This window comes from Ascidiella aspersa, chromosome 7 (assembly GCF_963924565.1).
Source record: "Ascidiella aspersa chromosome 7, kaAscAspe10.2, whole genome shotgun sequence".
Classification (NCBI taxonomy): domain Eukaryota; kingdom Metazoa; phylum Chordata; class Ascidiacea; order Phlebobranchia; family Ascidiidae; genus Ascidiella; species Ascidiella aspersa.
The window spans coordinates 25,278,270-25,300,916 of record NC_139453.1 but is presented as its reverse complement, the minus strand read 5'-3'; the positions used below and the strand labels follow the sequence as shown (position 1 = coordinate 25,300,916).

The 22,647-nt window shown below is 36.4% G+C and overlaps 3 protein-coding genes across 3 annotated transcripts; 2 read left to right on the top strand and 1 right to left on the bottom strand.

The window, feature by feature from the left end:
• Positions 1–880: 880 nt before the first annotated feature.
• LOC146138647 (uncharacterized) lies at positions 881–5,758 on the bottom strand. The gene is made up of 4 exons (XM_083393915.1): positions 5,199–5,758; positions 2,773–2,924; positions 2,411–2,587; positions 881–1,789 (listed from the first exon to the last, which is right to left on the bottom strand). The coding sequence occupies exons 1-4, from the start codon at positions 5,406–5,408 to the stop codon at positions 1,684–1,686; spliced, it is 645 nt and encodes a 214-aa protein (XP_083250041.1). The 5' UTR covers positions 5,409–5,758; the 3' UTR covers positions 881–1,683.
• A 1,698-nt stretch (positions 5,759–7,456) lies between these two features.
• LOC146138646 (D-aspartate oxidase-like) lies at positions 7,457–11,261 on the top strand. The gene is made up of 5 exons (XM_083394634.1): positions 7,457–7,593; positions 8,177–8,367; positions 9,005–9,218; positions 10,244–10,386; positions 10,840–11,261. Exons 1-5 carry the CDS (start codon positions 7,457–7,459, stop codon positions 11,259–11,261), a joined length of 1,107 nt encoding a protein of 368 aa, XP_083250760.1.
• A 4,700-nt stretch (positions 11,262–15,961) lies between these two features.
• LOC146138645 (D-aspartate oxidase-like) lies at positions 15,962–21,025 on the top strand. The gene is made up of 5 exons (XM_083394633.1): positions 15,962–16,098; positions 17,229–17,419; positions 19,473–19,686; positions 20,061–20,203; positions 20,604–21,025. The coding sequence occupies exons 1-5, from the start codon at positions 15,962–15,964 to the stop codon at positions 21,023–21,025; spliced, it is 1,107 nt and encodes a 368-aa protein (XP_083250759.1).
• Positions 21,026–22,647: the final 1,622 nt, after the last annotated feature.

Sequence of the window (22,647 nt, the reverse complement as noted above, 5' to 3'; positions counted from 1 at the left end):
AATAAGTAAGCCTATAGTTTATTTTTCCCTAGGCCTTATGCGACGAAAAACATGGCATTTTAAACAAACACCTACTATTTATATCAATTTATTTCCATTATAACCCAAATTAACAACAAAATGTTAAGTTAGTCAAACTCAGATGTGATGATAGCTCAGCACAAAATAATAGTTTATAGGAGTGTCCTGATTAAGTTACATTACGGAATAAAACAATTAATCTTAAAACCACTTGTTGTTTTTGGCAAATAATTTTTTAACGTGAAGGAGTACGTGACGTATAACATACATAGCCTATAAAATAGATCCGCATGTTGCTCAAAGTAACAACATTTAGCCTACAGTTCAATTCTTCAATACAAAAAAAAATCAAACTTTACAGAAGAGCTTACACGGAGTCATATGACATGTTATGCATGTTTTTAGGCTGAATAGATATCCTAACCTAAATGGACAAAAACGTATTAAAAGTTGTATAAAATCTGGTGTGAGTTGAAATAGAAAAGCCAGCTATTTTTGTACTTAACATTGTGAAACCAGCAAAAACTATAGTTTGAGTGTATGGCCTGATGGCGCACCTGGTTAACAGTAATTTTTCTTTAATGAATTTGTTTATTATAGATATATCAACTTTTTCCCATTAAACGCATATCCTAAAATAGCTAAGCAGTACACTAACCAGTTGGTGCAACCCGACGTCAAACAACTAGCTTAGCATTCCCGGACATTAGCCATGTACGAAAATTACTGAACTTAATTTAATGTAAGGTACTTGACTACACTATTTTGTTGAATTGGACTATTTAAGTGATATCTGTTACGATTATTATGCGGAATATTGCCCAAATTTAAATTTAACTTATACATTGACCTAGGACGGACCATTTCCTTAAAACGATTGGACTTGAACTGGAGTTATTTTACAAATTACTTGGCTGGAATTTGGTAATTTCAAAACACCATAAAAAAGGGTAGGCCTACCGGAGTAAAGTTGAACAGTTTGATAATTGGATAAATATCTGTTTCGTTACTGATCAGGACAATGCGAATATTGTAATTTCATATTATAGTCCAGTAGTTGACGCCAACATTTAATAAACAATGGAAGATGCCCGCCGAGTCAAGTTCTCAAAGAAACTACGTCGAGTCGTCGTTGACTAAAATACCCAATTGGTGTTTAAACACGAACAAATAATATCGGAAAATACAGAACTTGCCATGTGTTTTCAAAACACGGCATACAAAATACAAAAGGGTACCATCTACAATACATGGTGATCGTATTTAAGGTTTTGCCTACTATTGACGAAATTATAACCCTTCTAAACAGTTCAAAACGTTTTAACGAGGTTTTAATGAGGTTTACTTTACTGAATTTCGTCCGGCTGAAATACAAAAGTCCAATGGCTAAAGATGCGCAACAAAACTAGATTATGTCAAGTTGTTGTAAAAAAATAAGACTAAAAGCTTCGTAAACGCCTAAAGCAACAAGATCTCTGATTAGTGGAAGCACCATTGCAGACGTTCAAAACACAACAAGCGACATATTTTACAAATCGGCGTTGGAATAAAGGTAACCAAAAACACGACACGCGAACACGATATAGTTTTTCTTTTAAAATAAAGATAAATAAAGGTAAGAAAAAGCGCAGTGAAGATGATTGTAGTGTATTGTGGTGGGCTTCATACCGGCATCGACTTGCTTACACTCCGACTTATGGCGCTTGTGAAAAGTTTGGAGATAAAAGTCAATCCGGTTTGGCCGCCGGGAATGTAACTGACCAAATACCTGAAGAAAAAAAGTGTTATTGACCCACCAAGTAAACGACCTCAGTGCTCCCCGCCATGTTTAGTTGTTAACCCTTGCTTTAAGTTTTGGAAAAACTTAAGGTAAAAGCCACCTAATTGAATATAGAAGGTAATCACTGCTTCTGGGTTTTTACAGAATAAAGCTTTTTAATGTTGCTAGATTTGTGCAGAAAATATTTTCCAAACCACTAGAGGTACGTATTTACTGAGTTTATTTGAATCTACATAGGGTCTGTAGTTCGTGACATCATGAAAAAGTGGACGAAGAACTGACACTTGGTTTACCAGGTTATAAATTGATTTGGAAGGATAACAACATTTATTTTGTTTGATATAATCCTAAATTAAAAAAATGTCACCTAAACTCAAATTAATTTATGTTTTGTCAATTAGGTTAAAACAGCAAAACGTTTGATATTATCCTACTTACGAGATGTAAAATAATGTCAGCTGTACTTGAATGTCAGCTAATTGTGCATATATAACAATTTTGTGACTAAATGCGTTTAGCTAATAAACAAGTTTAGTGTGACAGTTCAGGCTTAGTTAACCAGAGAAAAGATTTAACAAGAAAATAAAATTGAAAAAGCAGAGTACTAACCACAGGAGAGCAACAATCTGCACAACGGCAGCAATTGTTGTGAAAATGGTGCTTCGCAGCCACATCGCAAAATATAGAGTTGCAAATAACGACCCAAAGTAGGCAAATGTGAAAGGAAGCCTTTCTTTTGTGATTAAGTGCTTCATATGATTCCATGGACCCCAAAGAAAAGAAAAACTAGAAAAAGTAGTTTGATTTGTTTTGTACATATAGTTTACAAAATGCAATCAACTTAATATAATAACATTTTGTGGTATTTTTTTGTTTAACAAAATCTTGCAAGCTGTTTTTAACAATTTTTACGAAGAGTTCAGTTGGGTAATAAAAAGTTTTTTTATTATATTGAACAATGATCTTTTTACCTGTTAATCATAAATAAACTTCCAAGGCTGTACAGAAGGGCAAATTTTCTGGCCTTTAAAATCAACACTGGAATGTAAACACTTGCCAAACTGAAGCAGAATATCCCTCCAACAATGCACCCAGCAAATCCTAGCAGGCGTTGTTTTCTTGACTAAAAATATCATTATGAAATGCGTTTAACATAATCGACTATATATTTATATATATTAAAAAATCTGATGGCTATGTTTTAAATATATAACACAATAAAAGTTACTGGTAATTAGGAATAAATACAGTTTTACTTAGATCAAAGGTTTACAATTGTATCCAATGTATGTTCTTCTATATTTTACCTGTTATGGTATTAAAAAATATTAAAGTTTTATAAAAAAACTTGTATCTAGTTTCAAATCAGAGGCAGGTATATATATATATACATATATATATATATATAATTATGTATATATATATATGTACTTTTACTAACATTTTCATCTGCCAAAAAAACATATATATTCATCAAATAAGCGTATTTTCCGGAACAATATACATCATACATTGGCGTTGGTCTAGAATCCTACCACTTATTTTAAAAAGTATCAAACCAAGTTGTTAAATTAAAAGTGCAAAAAAGAAACAAAAATATGGGAGAATAAATATAGTAGTAATACTTGACCCAACCAAAAATGATAGTAATACAAAATCTGAACAAAACTGTGGTGAGATAGGTGCCCTGTTTCAAATAATACACAACAAGAAAATTAACATTTGAGCATATTTTATGGAACAATATATATCGTACTTTGTCTGGTCAAGAATGCTAACTTTTTAAAAGTAACAAAAGGAGTTGTCATATTAAAATTGGAAGAAAGAAATTAAAATATGGGAGAATAAATATATAGTAATAATACTTTACCTACCCAAACTCACACCCTAAATGAAACTGTGGTGGGATTTTTGACGAGTGCTGAAACTTTAAAGCATGTCTGTACACTCAAAAATGACAAAGTGGAGCAATTAGCCAAATTGAGTGCCATATAACATGTTTTTTGTCAGGAATGCTTTTACAAAGTTATGTCATGACGTTGTTAGAGTATAAATAATTGAAATAATGCAAAACTACACAAATTAAACTTAATAATACCATAAGGTAAACCCAGATCCAAACAAAACCCAACTTTTAGCTAAATAAATTTACAATTAGTAATAGCTGGACAAGGCACCTCTTTAAAATAACACACAACAAGAAAGTTAACATTTTGTCCACACCTTACACAAGTGCAATTTCTGCAGTTTGCGTATAATTGCATTCGAGCTCGAAACACAGCTTTATTTTATCGCATGTACTGTGATTTAACTGCCAATATACTTAATGAGCAATAATACATTATGAGTGAAGTGACTTTGTATAGAATTCAATTAGTTTTAAGGACTGTCATTTTAGCTGCTTGTACATTTGAACCAGATTAATATAAGGAGTAAGAGACTTTGGCATAAATTTCTTGATTCTCGCCTTTAGGACAGTGGTCGGCAAACTTTTTTGTTGCAGCCCAAAGTACTGTTTTCAGAGCTATTAAAGGCCCACTACAAAAAAGATTTCAGGATACGATTTTTAAGTGAAATATAACACGAGGCCTTGTTGCACAAAACATTGGCATATTATAATGTAAAACATACTATAAAACGAAGAATATACGCGCGAAGCACGAACAATTTTTCAATTACATACGGTTTAAGTTGGCAAAAAATATAGTTCGACAAGCTCCCAGGACCACATTTGGCATGTGGGTCTGAACCCAGATATTGGACATTTCTGATTTTGCACATGGGAGACAATATTGCAGCTTGAAATTGCGCGGCTAAAAAAACATTTCCGCCTAAATTTGCGCTGCTATAATAACGTTATTTGCAAAATTTGCACAGCTGAAAATGGAGTATCACCCTGAAAACCGTTAGCGCGAGGAAAGTTTTACGCATTTGAACGATTTTTTTAAGGCTGACCGCATTTAACGTTGATTTTACACGAAATGCGTGGCTATGACCGCGGCTGGGCGGTAAAATGGGCCTTACTTTCCAACCCTCCATATTTAAAAAATTATTGGCGCTGGTCTAGAATCCTACCACAGTTCTAAAATCAACGCACAAAATTTGAGTTAGGGTGCGGGTTAGCGTTTGGGTGTGGGTGGGTCAAGTATTATTATATTCTTTGTTCAATAATAATACTTGACCCACCCTCACCCAAACGCTAACCCGCACCCTAACCCATAGTGGTGTTTCGTTGTGGTAGGATTCTAGACCAGCGCCGAATTATTTGTTGTTGGTTAGCTGCAGCAAACAATAAATTTGTGCACACTCTTTAGTGGTTGTAACACGATTATATTTAAGAACGACAACATCCGGAAAATATTACCAAATTGTATGATTATTTGTCTAGCAAACTTACCAAGGCAGGGCACATAGGATCGCTTTTTGCTTCGCTAAACCACGTCGACTCTTTCTTTTCACTGGGCTCTTTACTGAACACATTTGGCATTGTTATGTTAACTGATGACGGCATCCATGACAAAAGGCTGGCAGAGTCTGACTCGCTGTCCGAAGCTATGGATTTACTTTTACCCTTTTGTTCCGCAACATATGCTTGCAGATCAGCCATCGCGATGGAAAATGAAATAAAAAAGTTATTGAAATTCGTATTGTTGACGGAATGACAAGTCGTTGACGTATTTGTGTTGTTCGGTAAAAATACTTTTTTACATATTTTTTTATCGCCGCATACCACGTAAGATTTTAAAATCGCTTATTTATACGTGATCAAAATTAAATTTCAACAAAATCTTATATTGCAATCAGCAATCACTATAAAGTATAGATTTCTTGCAAAACAATGAACATGTAATCAAGCCACAATTTACGATTTTGTTATTGAAAGTAAAGCTTTTTGCGTTAAAAAATTATTTTTAAACATTTAAAACGCAGCAGAGTTTTTTGGAGGGCGCTGGTTTGAAATAGCCGAAAGCAAAAATGTTTACGGTAATTGCAATAGAAACGTTATTAGTTGTAAACTCTGAAAAAACATCTGGGATGAAACAAAGAGACTTTAAAGTTTAAATCTCTTTGGATGAAAGGTACTATTTTGATCGGTAAACACATTATCGCTGGTCGGCTCTGGGTAGAGAGTGGGGTTTTGTTATTTGTAAAACTAATAACACGTTAGTGATTTATGAGTTTAGCTTCATTGTTTGTAAATGCGATTTAAGGTTTCTATTACACTTTTTGCGTTTAAATATAAACCGCATACCACAGAGTTTACATGTCTTCGATGGTTGGTTTGCAATTAGTATTCTATGGTAACTGATTATTAGATCGTAACGGCAATGAAAATCATACTATAATTTAGCGAAAATCAAATATTTTAAAAACAAGATCTATTTTGGACAAAACCGACAAACAAGTTTAAGTCAAGTTTCCATATAAAATGTAGTTATTGTAGTCGCTGTTTTTCGTAAGCAACCGAGTAAAACTCGGAATATATTTCGTTTTATTATATTTACAGATATTATAATTTTCCGCTGTGTTAATTGTCCCCAGGTCATTGTAGTATATCGAACGTGTAACAGACAAGTACTGTAGGACAGGCCCTAGGAAGCATATCTACCCGACTGTATTATACACCAGAAAATGCCATTTTACTAAAAAAATGATTAACAACATTGTGGTACGATACATGGGATTCAATTTTAATACCAGTTACAATTCGATAAGCTTTTAGGCTGTTTAGACAAACATCTATAAACTAGTATTATTAAACAGCTTTACTGTTGACTTAAGAAGTTTGTCACATTAAAAATCAACATGTTGGATATATAACGCGAACAGGCATTCGTTTTATGATGAATATACGCAAAATGAGCCACGTTCTATATCAGGTGAGGCCAACCAATCATATACCAAGAGCTGCATTTATTACCTGGTTAACCGCTAAAAGCCACACCTTACACACATGGAAAGAAATGAATGGGGTTTCTTACTCACTCCACAAAGCGATCGCGCAAAGCGCGAAAAAAGAGTCGAAACCCACAATAATCCATAACTTAACCAAAGGAAGTAGAAACCAAATTATATGTGCAACATGAACGTAAGAGTCGCATATAACTGGGCGTAGAGCTGCGTGTTTGGTCACCCCTGTTCTATATATTAGTCTATTTGACTTAATGCTGTGCCATGCGATTTTTGAGAATCGATCATTTGCTGAAGCAAATCGGGAGCGAATTTGACAAACGACCTGTGGTTTCCTTTTCGAAGCAAAACGCGAAAGGCGTCGCTTCCGCACAGCGTTTAACTAAAGCGACTGAAAAATATTTAGGCAGTATGGTTAACCAATTTACAATACGAGATTCAAAGTAGGACGTTTTTGCAATTATAAGTCAAAAACACGTTGAAAGCATAAACTTATTGACACAATGCAGCAGTTGGGTTGCATGAACGTTAAATAGTTTCGGATTTGTTATAATGAAGACATTAAAGTTCAGAATTAACTAACATTACCCAAATTAAATAAAAACATCCCAGGAATATAGGAATTGGCGTACAAACACAATATATGTAACTATCCCATGATTTTGCTACTATAGTGTTATCAGTTATTACAGTTGTACAAATAAGAGTTGCTTTGTCGAATAGGCTAGACTGCTGTATTTAGGTATGTCGTTTTCAATTGCTGTAATCGGAGCTGGAATTCAAGGCCTTGCTTCAGCGTTATGCCTGACTGAACAATTTCCTGACAGCAGCGTCGATGTGATAGCGTTGGAATTTTTTCCGAGCAAGAAAAATGTCTGCAGGTAAATACGCTTTAGTTATCTTGTGTGCATCGTAGTACTGAAAAATGCGCGACATCACAAACTATGGGCGGGAAATAAAAAGCGAATTCAAGTAACAATTATTTGTGAGTTCATAGTTGGCAAAAATATGGGGGTGCACCAAGAAAAAGGGGTTGCACAAGAGGTATTTTTTGAGTTATAAGTTGGAAAATCTATCAAAGACAACAACGATTGTCCAAAATACGCAATTGACCTTTAGCTACAATATATTAAATAGTTAACCTGGGGGATTTCACGAATAACACGCCGTTGGCACCAAAATTACCGTCGTTTCGTTAGTTTTAACCACTTTTTAGACATGGTGGCCACATGTGGTTCAAATAGATTTCTAATATAATATAGCTATCACATTTTAATGATTATCTACAGCAAGACTAACTTCAGCCTTATATTCCGTTGGCCACCAACACACTGGCACGTGGCACCTTTCTACGCCAAATCGCACGGCAAACAATAATTGGGTTCACATTTATCGTATTGAAGAGCGGTTGTGTGAACATCTTGGGTTACAAAAAATATTCGTTTAAAACCGATTCAATTTCAGCGCACACGGCTTCGGAGTTGTGACCAACAGGGGTCTCGGTAAATTCGACGCCCCCAATACCAACGACCACGTGGTGGCCACTCAGGCCTGGTGTTCCCGAGTTTATTTAACCGAGCCTGAGGCCGCCGGATTACGTCACAGGGACGCCATCTTGCTTTTTAACACGTCACAAGATATCATAGATGCGAAACGTAAGTAAGCGTTCTTTAGTTATGCTTCCACGAATAAGTTTACCACCTATCGAAAAACTGAGGGCCGCGGCCTAAATGTGGCGCGCAGAGCCATTTTTGTTGGGCCGCGAGTTACTTTTGAATAGTTTAGTGTTATTGAATATTTACGGGCCGTCTGATAGCTGCGGGCTACATTCATTGCACTTTGTGGTAGACTGTATTTTTATATTTATTTTTATATGGTATTTTTATATGGTTTCAGTGTGGTTCAGACCCACGTGCCAAATGTGGTCTTGAGAGCCTGTCGAACTATATTTTTTGCCAACTTTAACTGTAAGTAATTGACAAAAATGTCCTGCTTCGCGCGTATATTCTTTTAAAGTGTGCTTTTGCACTATGCCATTAAAAAAAAAATATCTTAAATTCGACGCTGTTTTCGTAGTAGTTTTACGTAGTGGGCCTTCAATAGCTCTGAAAAGACTACTTTGGGCCGCGACAAAAAAGTTTGCCGACTCTGATTTAACAACAATACAATTAAACGATTTTAATTAATATTCCCCTACTGCTTGTTTAATGTTAATCAAAATATTTATATGTTTTCTGCTTCAAAGCATTTCTCTACTGTCTGTTTAAAATGCTTGTTGTACCCTTAAAAAAGTTCCCCCGAAACATCGACAAGCGTTGGGATGCAGAAGCGCCACCATGCGGGAAATGCAGGAGTTTAGTCATCTGACGGAAGAGGGCGCCAGACTGTTGGTTTTCGGCTCGTTGGGAAACGGCTCTATTACCGGCTACGTCGCACCCTGCTATGTGATTGACACCAGCAAATACCTGCCTTGGCTTATGGAAAAGCTGAGACGAAAGAAGAAAAGGTAATAAGCTACAAAAAACGGCTGCAATGCATTCATTATTGAATTATATCTAAATATATATTTTGTTGTCGTCCAGTTAGTCCATCAGTCTGGATGTTTGCTATTTAAATTTGAATGTCTTTGAAAACATAATATAGGTAATTTAACTACTTTAGAGCTTGTGAAAATGTGGTAAACTAAAAATAAAGTTCGATCGGTTGGCAAAGTTGAGAAATACCCTCGAAGCTAATTGCATATTTTGTTGTGTTCTTGCTTTTGGTTTGCGAGAGTATGTTACAACAACAGTTCTATTCACTTATTAAAGCTAAGTTATGATGTTTTGTTTGCTGCCACGCGGAGTTTAGAACCATACAAGCTATAACAAAACACTGTTGATTATATAAGTGCGTTGGCATTAAAATAACGGTGAAGTGGTTTATTTTTTTTTCTGAAATCATATTGGTGGCTCACGACTTGATTTTTCAATAAACAACATTGCTTCATTGCTATAAGAAAAGCACATGGGCGCGAGCTCTACTTCAATATTTAAATTTTTAGCAATGATTTTAATGGTTTCGTTTTGAGTTGGGCACCACTCCACAGCTGTACAAACTTAGTTTTTTGCCAACTTTAGGAATAAAACTGAAAAATTTTTCTAATCCCTTTTGAGCACAAAGTATTTTCAAAGTGCCATTGCATGATTTCTGTCTATTTGTAATACACCTATCATCGACAGTATCAAGGCCTTATATAATTACAGTTTTGCTAACTTAAAAACAAAAAAGTTGCTTCTAATTAGTTGAAACTGCCATAAAAATATGAGGAATGGCTTCGTGCCCAGTTTATAATTAGTTTCGCGGGCCGCATGATTAGCGTTGGCGGGCCGGGTCTGACCGGCAGGCCGTAGGTTGCCCACCCCTGGTTTATACAATCAGCTGTATCCTCTTTTGTCGAAGAGAATATGTTAGGCTTTATTGAAACTGAATTTTACAAATGAAGAAATATAATATTCGGTAAAACACGTCTGATATATCGTTTGCAAACAGGAGCGGTGGACCAGCTGTGACATTTGTCGAACGAGAAGTGACCTCAATCAATCAGCTGGGGCATTCATATGACCTAGTTGTGAACTGCACAGGAGCTGGAGCCGGGTCGTTGACCTCTGATCGAAAGATGATTCCTGTCAGAGGTTACTTTAGGCCATACCAGATTTATATTTTATTGTCAGTTTTTTTCTAGGGTGGCGGTTTTGTGTTTATGTTTGAGATTTCAACGGCTATATGTATAGAATTCATGCATCGTTAAAATTTGTTTTCTTTGAAACTTGTTTTTATTAATGTTTTTTTGATTGTTTATTTGTAATGTTTTTGACAGGAATGTTTTTTAACAGAAATGTCTTTGGCCAAAACAGAACAATACTGGTAATGTATAAATATTTAGTTATTAAAAGCTCATAAAAGGCGTTGAAAACTGCCTCTAGAATAGATACTAATTTTCATTTTCGGAGACAATTAAAAAACTTTATGTGGACGACTAAACGTTTTTCTTTGACAAAATATAAAAAAAATATTGACATACAAAATGTTTTTGCCAAATGACTACAATCATATTTAATATTTCAAAGTAAAACTGACGTTTATAGGCCAATACATCAGCGTGGACGCTCCCTTCATTGACAAGGTCTACTTGGCTGCAGAAACAGTCATGGCACCGAGAAATGATGACGTACTAATCGGTGGGGTGTACCAGGTGGGGCGTTTTGACACCCACGTGGACCCCAAAGACACCGAGCACATTCGTCACAAATGCAAGACCCTCTACCCTCGGTCAGAAGATGCTGTGGAGCGCTACACGGACGTGGGCATCAGACCGTGTCGAATCGGAGGCGCGCGAATCGAGACCGAGCTAGTTCGGATAAGTTCGGATTCGCGAAGCGGCGCGAAGTTATTGCCGGTTGTTCATAACTACGGACACGGAGCCAAGGGGATTGCCCAGCACTGGGGCTGTGCATTGGAGGTGGTTAGGCTTTCCAGAGAGGCTCTAACCCGTAAATCAAGGTTGTAGAGAGAATGTTCCAGCTTTCCTTAAAATCAAAGGAAAATAGCAAATAAAAGCTGCTTTCAATCTTATTGACATTGGCCCTAAATTCATAATATTACCGTTTAAATCATTGGTCACCTAAAACGGTGACGCAAATGGATTGGTGTCAGCCGAATTACTAAATTATTTGCTGTTAAGTTGGTACTATTTCTGTTTATTGCCTCGTGCTGTTTGCTGCCATTTTCATCTTTAACTTCAGTAAACAATCTCTCGTTAAACCGTAAAACGGACAGATCGATTTCAAATAGTTCAATTTGGTACCAAAATGATTTAGCACAGAGTTTTACATAAACGTTACATAGGTGGTGGGTGCGGGTTCTAGAGCAGTGCTCCGCAACCTTTTTTCACTTGAGGCACACCAACACAGGTAAACAAAATTGAAGGCACACCTACGAAATATATGACGATTGACAATAGACAACAAAAGCATAATAGCAGGCTGCTCAGAGAATAATGTGCAATTTACGATTAACGCACCGAAAATTTGACGTTTTACATTCTCTTATCTTCTGAATTTACGGTTTTACGGTCTTTTAAAATATCTTAAGACGGCCAAAAGGACTTCAGCCATAAGACCGAAATTAAAACAACATCAACGTCGAACTAAAACACAGTTCGGAATAAGACCAAAATAGGACTAATACCTAATAGTCGTATACTATCGTCTAAATCGGAATAAATCCTGACCTGTCGAAATTAGACCTAAATTTCGAAATAAGCCCTATACAACCTATTACATAACCTCAAACCCTACCCCTAAATTCATCACTAACTCCTCAATCTCAACCCTAACTTAATATTTAATCCCACTCACTACCCACCACTTACCCCAAACAGGGGAAACAACCCAATGTTAAAACAGCGGCGACTTAACAGCGCCGTAATCGCTATTCAAAGTAGAACGCCGAAACGTTGACATCCAATGTCAAACTGATGAACCCCGATCATTCCACATTCCATCGTTACATTTTTAGTCATTACTGTCAATTAAGGCCTTATTCCCATCAACTTTAGGTAGATTCCGACAGGTTTAGCCATTTTTTTCGAAGATTTTAGTTTTAGTTATATCATGGTTAGAAATCATTTGCTGAAAATTTATACTCCTGTTAATGAGTTAGTTAGAAAGATGTTTTAAAATTTGACTTCCGGCGGTTGAAAGGTCATAGTTTTATATATTAAGGAAAATTTACATTGATTATTGCATAGAGTTAAAATGTCTGCCTTGCATCATTTTCGTTAAAATCTGCTGTACAAAGTACAATTAAAAAACGCAAGTTAACACACATACGGTAACGTCGCGGCACACCTGACATGGTCTCACGGCACACCGGTTGCGGAGCACTGTTCTAGAGTATACTTTTGTTATTGAAAGGTGGTGAAATGCAACATACACTGCGTGAATTAACCATGCTCTTCTTGTATCCATTTGGTGAGAACGCCACACCGAAAACTTTTTGCTCTTATGCTTTTTAAACTGTCACCGCTTATTGTATTTCGTGAATGTGCTCAACAATCGCCTGGTTGTGTTCGTTAACTTTATAATGAAAATATAAACTCTTCTTGAACTGGCCAAAACATGGCCCGCCAAGGAATTCAATCCGACCTTTTCGTATTTTCCTTAAAATACTTTTTCAGTATTTTCGGCGTTTGATAACACACCAACTATATATATCCCTGTCTGTTGTTTCAGAAAAATGTTTGCCATGAAGCCAGTAAGACACGTAAGTAAAAACAAGAAACGTTTTATACGTTTGGTGGTAACGTATATATATTTAAAGGATGGATTCGGTCATGACCCAGCCAAACCCCATTTATTTGTTTGTTTTGAATACTAAAATAAATATCGCTTCACGCGAATCTTTCATGCCTTTATCGTATGTTTCGAGCTCTGGTATTGGCATCTTTACAGACAAATAGCACCTATGTAGGCACTCAGTTTGTCAAACTTTGCAATTATGAAAGCATTTTTCGCGCTTCGATCAAATGGAGTTAAAATGGACTTCTTATGAACAAACTTAGTATTGCAGCCTTTTTTCCAATGTATTTTGTTAAACATTTTATGTGTTGCGTCCGATTTATTCCGTCTTTGTAATATGACCATTGTATCGTAAGGATCCCATCTGCAACAAGTCCTCCGTTGTTAAACGCATCGTAAGTTTGGATGTGCCCTAAGACAGTGTTTCCTAAACTTTTTTAGTTATGTTCACCCCTAGCATCTATCTCCAGATTTTATTCACCCTTGTCTCATGATATGACAAAACTATCTCGTGTATATATAACAGCACAAATTACTATAATTGATTTCTGACGGTTCACCCTTATATGCCCCTTTTGGTGGGTTCACCCCTGCAAAATTTCATTCACCCTGGGATGAACCATTCACCTGTTTAAGAAACACTGCCCTAAGGGACCTTTTGACCGTGTTCTCTGTGCAACGCTTTGCTTGACGCGTAATCGCCTTTTTAAATTAGACTTCAGGTGCGCATTTGCTCACAACTTCGAACGTAATAACATGTTTATTAAACATACGTTTTTATAGCGTGACAGTAAACGTAATACTGCGTGTATTCGAAACTCTATATTTGACCCAGTCCACCAGAACGTTTTTTTGTTTTGTTTTTCTCATGCGGCCCGCTGTAAATATATGCCCAACCCTGCACAATTTACACATTTGTATATACGAGTTTTGTTTTATATTTGTGGTAACATGAGCTAGTGAGCTTGTGCTTTTGCCAATTCTTTAGATTATTCAGATTTCAAATAAATTGGCATGGAGTCAAAAATCGTGTCATACAGATACGAAACATTGTACAAATATATTTTTTCCTGCGAACCTCTTGCAGTGTTTTAAAGGTTCAAAATAATGGTTCTCTTGCACTGTACTGTTTTAATGGTTTTAAAAAGCAATGGAAAGAGAAAAACGTAACTGCCTAGAAAGACTATAGTTTGAAACGAACTCACATGTTGGACTTGGATACGGCACCTTTTTGCTGACCAAAGTTTTTTTCATTTCATGGACACCAGTCATAAGACCGAAAATTAAGTCCAACCAGTCGGAATAACACCTTAATTGAATAACACCCGAAAATTTGCTACTATGTGTAGTAAATAAGGGGATATAAAGTGGAGAAAGCGGTCGTGGCAGGTTGCAAGGCTTACTGAAAAGTAAGCATTTTGTACATATTTAACAAAAACGCCCTGGATTTTTTTTTTTTTTTTTTTTTTTTTTTTTAAGTCCGGCGCATTTATTCAGACCAAATGATGATAGCCCAGATTGATTTGCAAGCACGATTCTTTCATCAAAGGAGTATATGGCGTCACAATAAAAAACAATATATGAAACACATTTACAGTGCTTAAAGGTGACCTATTACTTGTCGATAATTAACCTTTGGCTTATCATGAGTGTTAATGTGCGAGCGACTAGATGATGTAATTCCAGGTGCAGAGTTCGCAATCTCACTAAATACGTTAAGTTGCAACAGAAGGGTTGCCAGTTAGGATTTTGCACTAATTTTGGTTTGCTTTTTAGGTATCTATTTCTGCATAGTAGGTACAATGTGATCAACAGCCTGGCCGTTTGTGACGCCCAGCTGCTTGGCTGTGTGCATTACTGTATTCAAGCAGCATACTGCTTAACACGATTTGTCAATTGCCTGGTTGTAGACATTTTCTGTGTTGTTTTTCATGTTTCTCTTGTTTCTACGATATTATTTATCACCGACATCTGTTTTTTGTTATTAAAGTGCTCACATTTTTGTCAAAATCAGCAGTTGCTCGCTGTTCATTATTCGGACGGGTTAGATACTTTACTTTTCGGTTTTGTTGTTGTTAAATATTATTGTAACCGTAAGTAAAGCTACTGATTTGCTGTTTTATCTCTGATTGTGGATATTCGAAACCTAATATTCTACTTTGAACATCCCTACTATAGAAATCCTTCTAAAATTATTGTTAAAGAAAAACCCAAAATGCTATAGAAAAAAGCTTGATTTAAATGTTATGTAATTATATGTAATATATATTTTCAAGTAAGGCTTAATGTTTAAAATAGTTCCAACCAATATTGTAATGACTTAAATCAATGACTGGAATGATTTAAGTATTAAGTGCACTTAAGTACCTGTTTTTAAATTACTTGACGTTGCTCAAGTCTTTTGGGCAAAATGACTTGGACTTACTAGTTTTTCGTACAAATGACAATCCAAATATGTTTTCAAACAAATGGTGCGCCGCCGACACTTTTAGAACAGTAGCAACAACTAAACAAAATATTTTTCCCAGTAGTATTGTCAGCTTCGTGCAAATGCGGCATTGTGTAATTTATAATAAAAACATCCTAAACGTGAGCTGTATGGTGAGTACTGAAATATGACTTTAATGAGCTGGTGAAGCGTTTGACGTTCGCCCAGTTTATTAAAGTAGGCTTTGTACAGAAAAGTAGGCTTTGTACAGAAAAATATGGGAGTTTAGACGCATATGGCAACAAATACTAAGTTTAGCTTGACTCAATAAACCTTTAGATTATAATCTTTATAGGTTTAAAGTAAGGTGAATTGTTGGAGCGACTATAGACATAATATGCTTTTTACATGTGGATTTCATGTGACAACATTTTTGTCAGGTTGTTAATTTCAAATAAGTTTATTGCATTTGCAAAAAATATGGCGTTTTCGATTGCTGTGATCGGCGCAGGTGTTCAAGGTCTGTCGTCGGCGTTATGCCTGACTGAACAGTTTCCGAATAGTGACGTCACCGTGATTGCTTCGGAATTTTTTCCTTCGAGGAATAACCTTTGCAGGTTAGTCGAGTGATTAAATGTTAGGTGACTTGCAAACAAATAAGCAAATGTTTTTCTTAAACATGATTAGTGAATTTCTGCTTGCAAACTACAGGGAAACATGTTTAATTCCGCTTTGAAAAAGTATTGGAAACTGGTGAGCGATAATTAATAGATAAATGCAGGTCACGGATCATCTGTGACTCGTGTTATAAATCTTAGACGCTTTCGACGCGCTGCATTAACATATAGTTGTGTGCTACACTATGTGTTTCCCAAAAAATAGAATATTAAGCGTTACTTTAGCATGTAGTCGAGTCGTGTATCCCTACCGCTGTTGCCTGTTGACAACCGCCACAATCCCCTTCCGCCCTCTTTTTTTGTAAGTAATATTCTTGTTTTTGATCGTTATTGTCATGCTTTGTTTAACTTAATAACTGACAATGTTTTTAATGTAATTGGGTCACGCATGTTAAGCTAATATGAAACCAAAATTCAACACAAAACTCTTTAAAAACGTCGAGTTCAGGCACACTTAATGTTCCACGTTTTTCCGATGTTGGTGTAACAACGGCATGTGCGTTTTAAACTCGCCATTTTTATGTAATGATAGTTACCGCAAAATTATTTTCTGTAATCTTTTTCTGAAACTACGTGATTAGTGTGGACTTATTAGTGTGAACTTCGCAAATTATTTTCCCTCAACCACAGCTGGTATATTAGCTGACTTGGCACACAGCTCGGCACCGGTGGTACGATCATGGCATAATAACCACCGGAAAAAACATTTTTTTCCGTTTGGTATAATTTTTTATCAGAAGTTAACGATTGCACACTAAGCTGTTTCGCAGCTGGCACCTGGCAAGAGTGTCGACGAACCACGTGTTCGCTTTACGTCTTAAGGTTCACTTTTGCTAGACGTTAATTGGTGATTAGTTTTTTCCTGTTTATGACGTCATACCTGCAACTATTTTATTACGTCATTATTCATTAACGTCAGACGGAAAATAGGGGAATTCACTCGGTTGAACATTCGGGAGCCTACCATTTTTGGATTTCTGGCTACGCCGCTGCTGAGAATGACCTGAGTGGGTCTTAAGTCATTTCAAAAAGATTTATTTACAATTGTGCTGTTTATTATATCCACACAGTGTACATGGATACGGTATCGTTATTAACAAAGGACAGGGGCACTTCGACGCAGCCAATATTAACGACCACGTGGTAGCCACCAAGGCTTGGTGTTCCCAAATCCATCCAGCCGAAGCCGAAGTTGCCGGAATACGTCATTGTGACATGATTTTCTTTTTCAATACGTCACAAGAAACTATAGACTCACAATGTAAGGTTGGTTATGGTTAATACCAAGGCCGGGGAGTTAAAGATAACCCGAATCAGACTTCGGACAACAAAATGAACCAGAGTCTGACTCATGTTAAATGTGCGATTTCGTCGAGTCCAGAGTCGGACTCCTTCATTTCACTAATGTACGTAACTAAAGCAAGGTAGTTATCAGTGTTATAAACAAGTCATTCGTAAAATAACTATAGTCAAAGTCAAGTCCCAGTCCAAGTCCAAGTCATCGGTTACGTAAGGCAACTCCCAGTCAAGTGTTTGTCATAAAAATTAAACGTTGAACTGTTAAAGTGTTAAAAGAGCAATAACTCCAGTACAAATGCCATGAATGCAATATATAGCAAGAAAATTGTTTTAAATTGAAAAATTAACATATCTAACCGAATTTAATAAAAATTCGTTATTTTAACTCTATCATGTGCCCAAGTGACTAAAGTTAGGTAATTTGTCCGAAAGCAAAGGCAAATTATTTTGCCAAAAATAGTTCCTTTTGTAAACAGTGATTTAAGTACACTTAAGTAAATGACTTGTCATTACAACACTGTTACATGCAGTCTTCACAGTTACGAAATTTCGAACTGAGCATGCGTAATACTACTCGCGTCCTGAGTTCGATTCCGGCCAAAAATTCGACTTTATCATGTCTAGAGTCCGGCTACGACTCCCCAGCTCTTGTTAATACAATGTGATTTGCGTGCAATTCTATTCCTTTATATAGAAGTGGATTTCTGGTCAACATCCTTGATCAAAAAACATAAAAACCAATTGTCTTGATAAAAACAGTACCTTGTATTACACTTGAATATTATTTTTCTCAGAAAACATGAAAGGCAGCTTGTGAAGGTTACAACTCGGATAATTGCATAGGTTACCACTCACACAGTTGAAAACAACTGTTGTACAACATAATTCTACGTATGCGTTTAAAAAAACATGCAAAAGTATTATAACATAAAGTTTTGTTTCAACGGCTTTAATTTTTGCTCTGTTCGATTTCTCTCAAATCTTCTCTCGCACGACTATAGCTTTTATACCAAAAATAGTTGTAGTTCCATCAAATAAGGACTCGCAATTGAGACAGAAGGCATGTATATATAAAAATTTTCAGCCTGTTGACAGACTCAAGAATGTATAAACCATGTTTTTGCTCGCATTGTACTGAACTTTCTTTATAAAAGTTGTTTTCCAAACACCGTTAGGAACACGTAGAGAGACGCTCTATTGTGAGTTTTATAACTTTACTTAAACTCTGCTCTTAAAAGAATAGAGAAAATCAGCCAATGGAGACGAATTTGTATTAGACCACTAGTTGTGTAGTATGCGGGCCCGCAGAATAATTAGGGTTGGTTAAAGTCGTTTTTAATGGAAGGGTACCAAGACGAAATAATTTTGGATATATTTGTTTTCAATAGGACTTTTTATTTCCATAGGCATTGGTTTTTGTTACATATTATACTATTATTTGAGTCGTGAATCACAAAAACGTGCCATTCAGGGTTCCCCTGCTCTACACTCTAGAGCAGCGGTTTCAGCACTTTCTAAAAAGTTTTGGCTGGTGGACCCTTTGCAATTATTTTGATATTTCGTGGTCGTATACAAATTCAAGGGTCAGTTGACCCATGTCTATTTAATACACTAGTGCAGTCACGATTTTTTCTAATGTAACAACTTTTTAACTTATGCGAACGATTCGCTGATAGCAGGTATAGTAGGCTACATCATAATAAATGATTCATGATGTCACAAGCGACATTATAAAACACGCTATATAATCGAAAGCAAAGTATAACTAAAGACTAATAAAGATGACAAACGTAGCATTCCCTTAAGCGTAATGTTTTAAAGCTTTAAGACTAATTCTCATTGCGGACCCTCTGAAACTGCTGTACGGACCCCATTTGGTCCCCGTACGCAAGTTTGGGAACCGCTGCTCTCAATAAATTAAGACATGTACACGGTATACACATTTTAGCTAGTTTTAAACATGAAATGCTGCAGATTTTCATAGCTTAATACCTCAGGCTATATGTTTTTCAAAGTGTCCCTTAAGCAACGTGAAGCATTTGGGGTGAGGAGCGCCACCACGCGGGAAATCGAAGAGTTCAAACATTTGTTGGACGAGAACGCCCAGTTGGTAGTTTTTGGTTCTTCAGGTGACGGCTCGTTGACAGGTTACAGTTCAAGTTCATTTGTGATAAACACCAGCAAATACTTGCCATGGCTTATGGAAAAACTTAGAAGGAAAGCAAAAAGGTGATTTCAGAGATTATAGGATTTTTTATCTGCTGTTCCATTGTTTCAGAGCTCCTCTGTCGTAAATCAGCAGTTGGTTTAAACTTGACCGACCCTTCAGCAATAAAATGACTTAAAAGATCTTTTTCAATAACATAACGAAAATGCCACACCGTCTCTGTTTATCTAATCTAAGTGAAAACAACGCGTTTTTTTACGGTGGTATAATAGCTATGTGTTCGACATTTCGAACCATGCAAAACGCTAATTAGTGTAAATGCAAATTTAAACTCGATCCTGCAAGAGACTAGTTTTCGGATAAATACTAATAGTTTACTAATGATTTTGAATAATATACACCGGTAACTGTAGTAAAATGCATCTTGATCGCAAAGAAACGGCGAACCCGCGGTGACGTTTCATACGAAAACAGTGACGTCATTCCATCAGCTGAGCAGTTCGTATGACCTGGTGGTGAACTGTTCCGGGGTCGGCGCCCGAACTTTGACCTCTGATAGAAAGTTGGTTCCTATTCGAGGTAATATCTTTGTAATCTATTCTTGCAGCCAAGTCATGAATTTTAGAATTAAACCTGGGTAAAGTTTAAAACTGCTTTTCTTAAACTGGGTAAATAAAAAGTTGGGCGCGAAACGTTTTGTACTTTTTAAAGTTAACCATTCGTCTATTCTTGCAGCCAAGTCATGCAATTATCACAAACGGGAACACAAGAAAGCATACGAGTTTAGAATTCCCATTTCATTTAAAAACCGAGATTATTATAGAATATTTACCAATTTTCTTGCCGTGAAATAAAGGAGATATCAAAGTATTTATTGTTTAGAAAGTATGTGCCGCGAATGTATTGTATTGTTTTGTGTGCCGAAAGCTAAAAAAGTTCGACAACCAAAACATTGGAGAGATTTGAAGTGCAATTGCAGGACAATACATCAGCGCTGTCGCCCCTTCCGTGGAGAAGGTTTACATTGCGAACGAGACGATGATAGTTCCCAGAAATGACTGCGTGCTTTTGGGTAGCGTTTACCAAGTTGGACGTTTCGACACCGAAGTGGACCCCATAGACAGCAAGCAAATGAGGCATCGATGCGAGACTCTTTATCCGCCTGTAAAAAGCGCTGTGGAGCGCTACTCGGACGTGGGCATCAGACCGGGACGAATCGGAGGCGCGCGAATCGAGACCGAACTGGTTCGGATAAGTTCGGATTCGCGAAACGGCGCGAAGTTGATGCCGGTTGTCCACAACTACGGGCACGGGGGAAAGGGAATTGCCCAACACTGGGGCTGTGCATTGGAGGTGGCTAAGCTTGCTGCCGAGGCGTTGAAATCTAAATCAAGGCTGTAGAATGTAGATAGATTAATTTTTTTTGTAAATAGTTGCTCACAGCTAATATATTTATCGTATGATAGTGCCAAAGTTTCAATCGTGAGTGTAGGCCTACTTTGTTAAATAAAATGTATGGAATTCATTTTCCATGGCGCTAGTGGGAAAGAGTAAAACTAAAAATTTTTCAATTTGGTTAAATTTGTGTAGTAGGGATAACCATACGCTTTTAATGGGATTTATCTTCTTTTTACAAATACTAATAGGTCTTCTAAGCACAATAAAAAATACCCAAATGTCTCTTATTTAATTTTTCGTTTTCTTACTTGTGTTTCTAACCGAATAAAATTTTTTTGTGACTTTCGGTGTGCAACCTAAATTGAGCAAAACTACTTTACGGCGAAATCATAGAGTCTTATCTTTCGCCTTACTAATGTTTTCAATTGACAAAAATATATATTTTTATATTTTTGTATGTAATTCTGCCGAATTTTTCTAGTTTGTATGTGTTTTTGATGTTGCTTTGCTGTATATTCGTTAATTATTAAAAAAGAGGTAATTTCTTCAATAAATAAAACTCCATGTGCAATGTACTTTTTGGATAGCCTAGTGCTGTGTATAGCAGTCGTTCGTTCTAAATCAGAAAATGAATAACACAATTATCATACTTGGTGAGTGTTTTGTGTAACTTGAACCAATTGTATAGCTCAGTGGTTCTCAACCGGGGTGCCGTGGGTGCCATTTTTAACGCTCAAGGGTGCCTAGAACTTTTTCAAATTCTTTAGGATGTTTTTTTTTAGCATTATTGCACTGCTAATGAGCTGTTTCTTCTCGTTTCTTGTAACGTTACAGAAAACCAGTCAGCAAAAATACGAATAAGGGTGCCGCAAACTATTTATATTTTTTTTAGGGTGCCACAAGCCAAAAAAATAGCGCTTTTAAGTTTACGACATACCTATATTTATAACCTATTAAATACTGTTTTGCTACACCAAAACTTTTCCCTTTGGCCACATACGGGTTGAAATTGTCACACAGAAGCGTCGTTTCGTATTTGTCCATACACTGGATGCGACGAAATGCGCTTCTTAAAAACAATTGGTAACTTATTACTAGTTCTTAGTTATCACCATTTTACAACCCACTGTTGTAGATTTGGCGTGTGTTTGTGAAATGCAGAAGTGTTTTTTTGTGACAAATTCAAAAAGCGTCACTTGGTCACTTTCGAACAGCGTTTGGCAAAACAGACCTTTACAAAAAGCAGTGCTGTTACAAATTTTACACTACCAAATCAAAGTAAAGCTTGAATGTGTAATATTTTCTCTACAGCATGACAGAATTGGAGACTGTTTTATGCAACAGTAGGCTACAACTTGGTTTATTTTTGATTACCGATACCTTAACCTTCTAGCGTGATTGTCCAGTATTGCAAAGCTAAATGCAGAGGGTCCTCACCTTGTTTACCAAATGCTGGACAAGAGAGGCTAGCTGCAAAACATTAGAAGAAAAGGATATGCAACTTTTCTCCTAGACGCTTTTTCAGCTGTAGCTTACATTCAATTCGGCACCATTTGCAGAGAGTGGGACAGCGATGCGAAGCAAACTGAATGGTTAGTACTCGAAAGAAAGTTTACACATTGATT

Excerpts from the sequence above, each read along its gene's own strand:
- LOC146138647 (XM_083393915.1), bottom strand. The coding sequence starts at position 5,408 with ATGGCTGATCTGCAAGCATATGTTGCGGAACAAAAGGGTAAAAGTAAA. Across the intron at positions 2,925-5,198 it reads ATCCTATGTGCCCTGCCTTG|TCAAGAAAACAACGCCTGCT; the intron begins GTAAGTTTGCTA and ends TGATATTTTTAG. Across the intron at positions 1,790-2,410 it reads CAGATTGTTGCTCTCCTGTG|GTATTTGGTCAGTTACATTC; the intron begins GTTAGTACTCTG and ends TTTTTTCTTCAG.
- LOC146138646 (XM_083394634.1), top strand. The coding sequence starts at position 7,457 with ATGTCGTTTTCAATTGCTGTAATCGGAGCTGGAATTCAAGGCCTTGCT. Across the intron at positions 7,594-8,176 it reads AGCAAGAAAAATGTCTGCAG|CGCACACGGCTTCGGAGTTG; the intron begins GTAAATACGCTT and ends ATTCAATTTCAG. Across the intron at positions 10,387-10,839 it reads AAAGATGATTCCTGTCAGAG|GCCAATACATCAGCGTGGAC; the intron begins GTTACTTTAGGC and ends TGACGTTTATAG.
- LOC146138645 (XM_083394633.1), top strand. The coding sequence starts at position 15,962 with ATGGCGTTTTCGATTGCTGTGATCGGCGCAGGTGTTCAAGGTCTGTCG. Across the intron at positions 17,420-19,472 it reads AGAAACTATAGACTCACAAT|TGTCCCTTAAGCAACGTGAA; the intron begins GTAAGGTTGGTT and ends TGTTTTTCAAAG. Across the intron at positions 20,204-20,603 it reads AAAGTTGGTTCCTATTCGAG|GACAATACATCAGCGCTGTC; the intron begins GTAATATCTTTG and ends GTGCAATTGCAG.